Source organism: Grammomys surdaster, unplaced genomic scaffold, assembly GCF_004785775.1.
Source record: "Grammomys surdaster isolate TR1022 unplaced genomic scaffold, NIH_TR_1.0 316, whole genome shotgun sequence".
NCBI lineage: Eukaryota > Metazoa > Chordata > Mammalia > Rodentia > Muridae > Grammomys > Grammomys surdaster.
Window position 1 is genome coordinate 793,365 of NW_021604735.1, and position 2,283 is coordinate 795,647.

The 2,283-nt window shown below is 44.4% G+C and overlaps 1 protein-coding gene across 1 annotated transcript in view; it reads right to left on the bottom strand.

Annotated features, from left to right (window-relative positions):
- Stag3 (stromal antigen 3) overlaps window positions 1-2,283 on the bottom strand; it is a 32,932-nt gene that overhangs the window by 1,627 nt on the left and 29,022 nt on the right. Inside the window, exons 30-32 of the mRNA XM_028777842.1 lie at window positions 1,316-1,502; window positions 1,044-1,145; window positions 703-772 (exon numbers count right to left, since the gene is read on the bottom strand). Of these exons, the coding sequence (XP_028633675.1) occupies window positions 703-772; window positions 1,044-1,145; window positions 1,316-1,502 (359 nt within the window). The remainder of the gene's footprint in view (window positions 1-702; window positions 773-1,043; window positions 1,146-1,315; window positions 1,503-2,283) is intronic.

The window sequence follows — 2,283 nt, forward strand, 5'->3', positions numbered from 1 at the left end:
GAGGGGAGGGGGGAGGGAGGGAGGGAGGGAGGGAGGGAGGGAGGGAGGGAGGGAGGGAGGGAGGGAGGGAGTAGCTGGGGTAGACTGTGAGTATTCTGTTCCTGGCTCTACAAAATTCTTCCGACTGTTGGGAAATTCCGTGGCAACAATATTTATTTGAAGACTGTGAAGGAATGTGCTATTCCAATTTTTTTCCTTTTAAAAAAAAATTATGTATGTGTGCGTGTGTGTGTGTGTGTGTGTGTATTTCTGCACAAACTGTAGAACAGGATAAGTTTTGGGTATAATTTCTTGCCTTCTACCACATGGGGTCTGGGACTGAACTTCAGGCTTAGCAGCAGGCATCTTTACCAACTAAACTATCTTACTGGCCTTTGTATTTTTAACTTCTTTCCCTACCAGTTTTCAAAAGCAGGGTCTCACTGTCTAGTCCTGGCTGGTCTGGAACTCACAACTCATAGCAATCCTCTTGCCTCAGTCTCCTAAGTGCCGAGATTATGAGTGTAAATGACTACCTCTGGTCATTCCTAAGCTCCCTATTTAATAAAAGTAAAGTCTAAACTAAGTCTGCAATCTTTCCTCTTTCCCTCTATGACTCTTTCCAACAACCTTTAGCAACTTTCAAAAAAAAAGTCATCATGAAGACTAAGGACAGGTGTCTCAGCCTCTAAGTTCTAGGAGAAGGGACTGCTGGGTCCACACCTTGTCTCCACGTTGCCATTCTTCATCCAGAAGTCTTAGCTCTTCTTCATCTTCTTCCATAAGGCTGAGTCTGTGGTAGTGGCAAAGAGTAGAGGCTTTCAGATGGTCCTTTCAGCCCCCCTGAGTTTCTTCTCAAAGGCATGGGGAAAGAGGGCCTGGCAGCAGGAGGGGCAGGACTTAGGCTCTAGTACACACTCCTGCTTTTGGAAGAACAGCCCTTTGTATACTAGAGAGATATGCTATGCTGGAAAGAATGTTCTGAGACCAAGACAATCCAAGAAGCACTGGCTCAGGTTAGAGGTCAGAGTGAGTTAACACCAGCATGAGAAGGGAAACCTCACCGGGTCAGCTGCTTGCTCAAACCAGAGCCTGAAGGATCACATCGAATCTGGAAACACGGTACACTTGACATCTTCAACCTCTGGGTGCCTGAGAGTTGCTGACTATTGAGAATAAAGCAATGACAGGGTTTGATAAAAAGCAAAGGGTAAAAAGAAAGAACAGCACAGTGTGTGGAGGAGACAATGCAGCCATAAAAGCACCAGAAGTACCCAGAGATCAGAAGGTACTGCAGGGATAAGAACAGAAACACCAAGGTTTCCCTTGGCCTCACCTGCAGATCAGCTCTGGTCCTGATCCTGGTCCTGGTCCTGGTCTACCTTTTCGCCTCTTGCCCGTTGTCCTCAGAGACTGCCTTCTCTTCACTGCTGTGGAGGTGAGGGTAGGTGTTGTGGGGCCACTGTTCAGCTGAAGGCTTTCTTCCTGGGACAAGGATTCTTCTTCTTGAAGCCTGCAGGGGCCTACAAAGAAGCAGATACACATATCAAATAAATCAGAGCTACTTTTGTAAACTTGTCCCTTGTTTGTTAAGGGAAAGTTAAACAGAAGAGAACGAAAATTTATGTAGCCTTATTTTGTTCCATCTTAAGAATGAGAAGAGCCCTACAAAACAATGTACCTGGGTGCTATAGTGGGATGTTGTATCATTATATACAGTTTCTATCCTAGAAAATACTACCTACCTAGGAAACAAGATAGACAGAGACAAATATCCACTTCCACTTCACAGAGAACATAAGCATTTGATGACAAATGTGGGGGATGAGTGATTCTCTAAAATTAAGCAGTCTGTTAGGCAATGAATTCTGAAATCCTATCCATTCTAGATTGACAGTAACTGTTTTTGGAGCAGAGACTGGAGCAGATGCATAAGGGCCAGGGAAATAGAGTTTTCTGAAGTCAGAAGATAAAAGGATGGCAATTCTAGTGTCTTCTTACCAGAGACGCTGAGTGTACATGTGCTTTCTCTGCCAACTACGGAGGGAAAAAGAGGACGATGCCACTAACTGAAGTGTCCACACCTAAAGCTCTTTCCCTGAGGAAACTCAGGTGACGTGATTTTAAAACTGCAGCCAAATATACATCACCATTTGCCAGTGTTGAACATTCACACCTCTACTGACCCTCTTCCTTCTCTATGACCATGTATCTACACAGAAACAATCCCAAAATTTGCTGCCATTAACCTATATGAAGGATTATAGACATCAGAGACTGTAGCCATAAGTAAACCTTTATGAG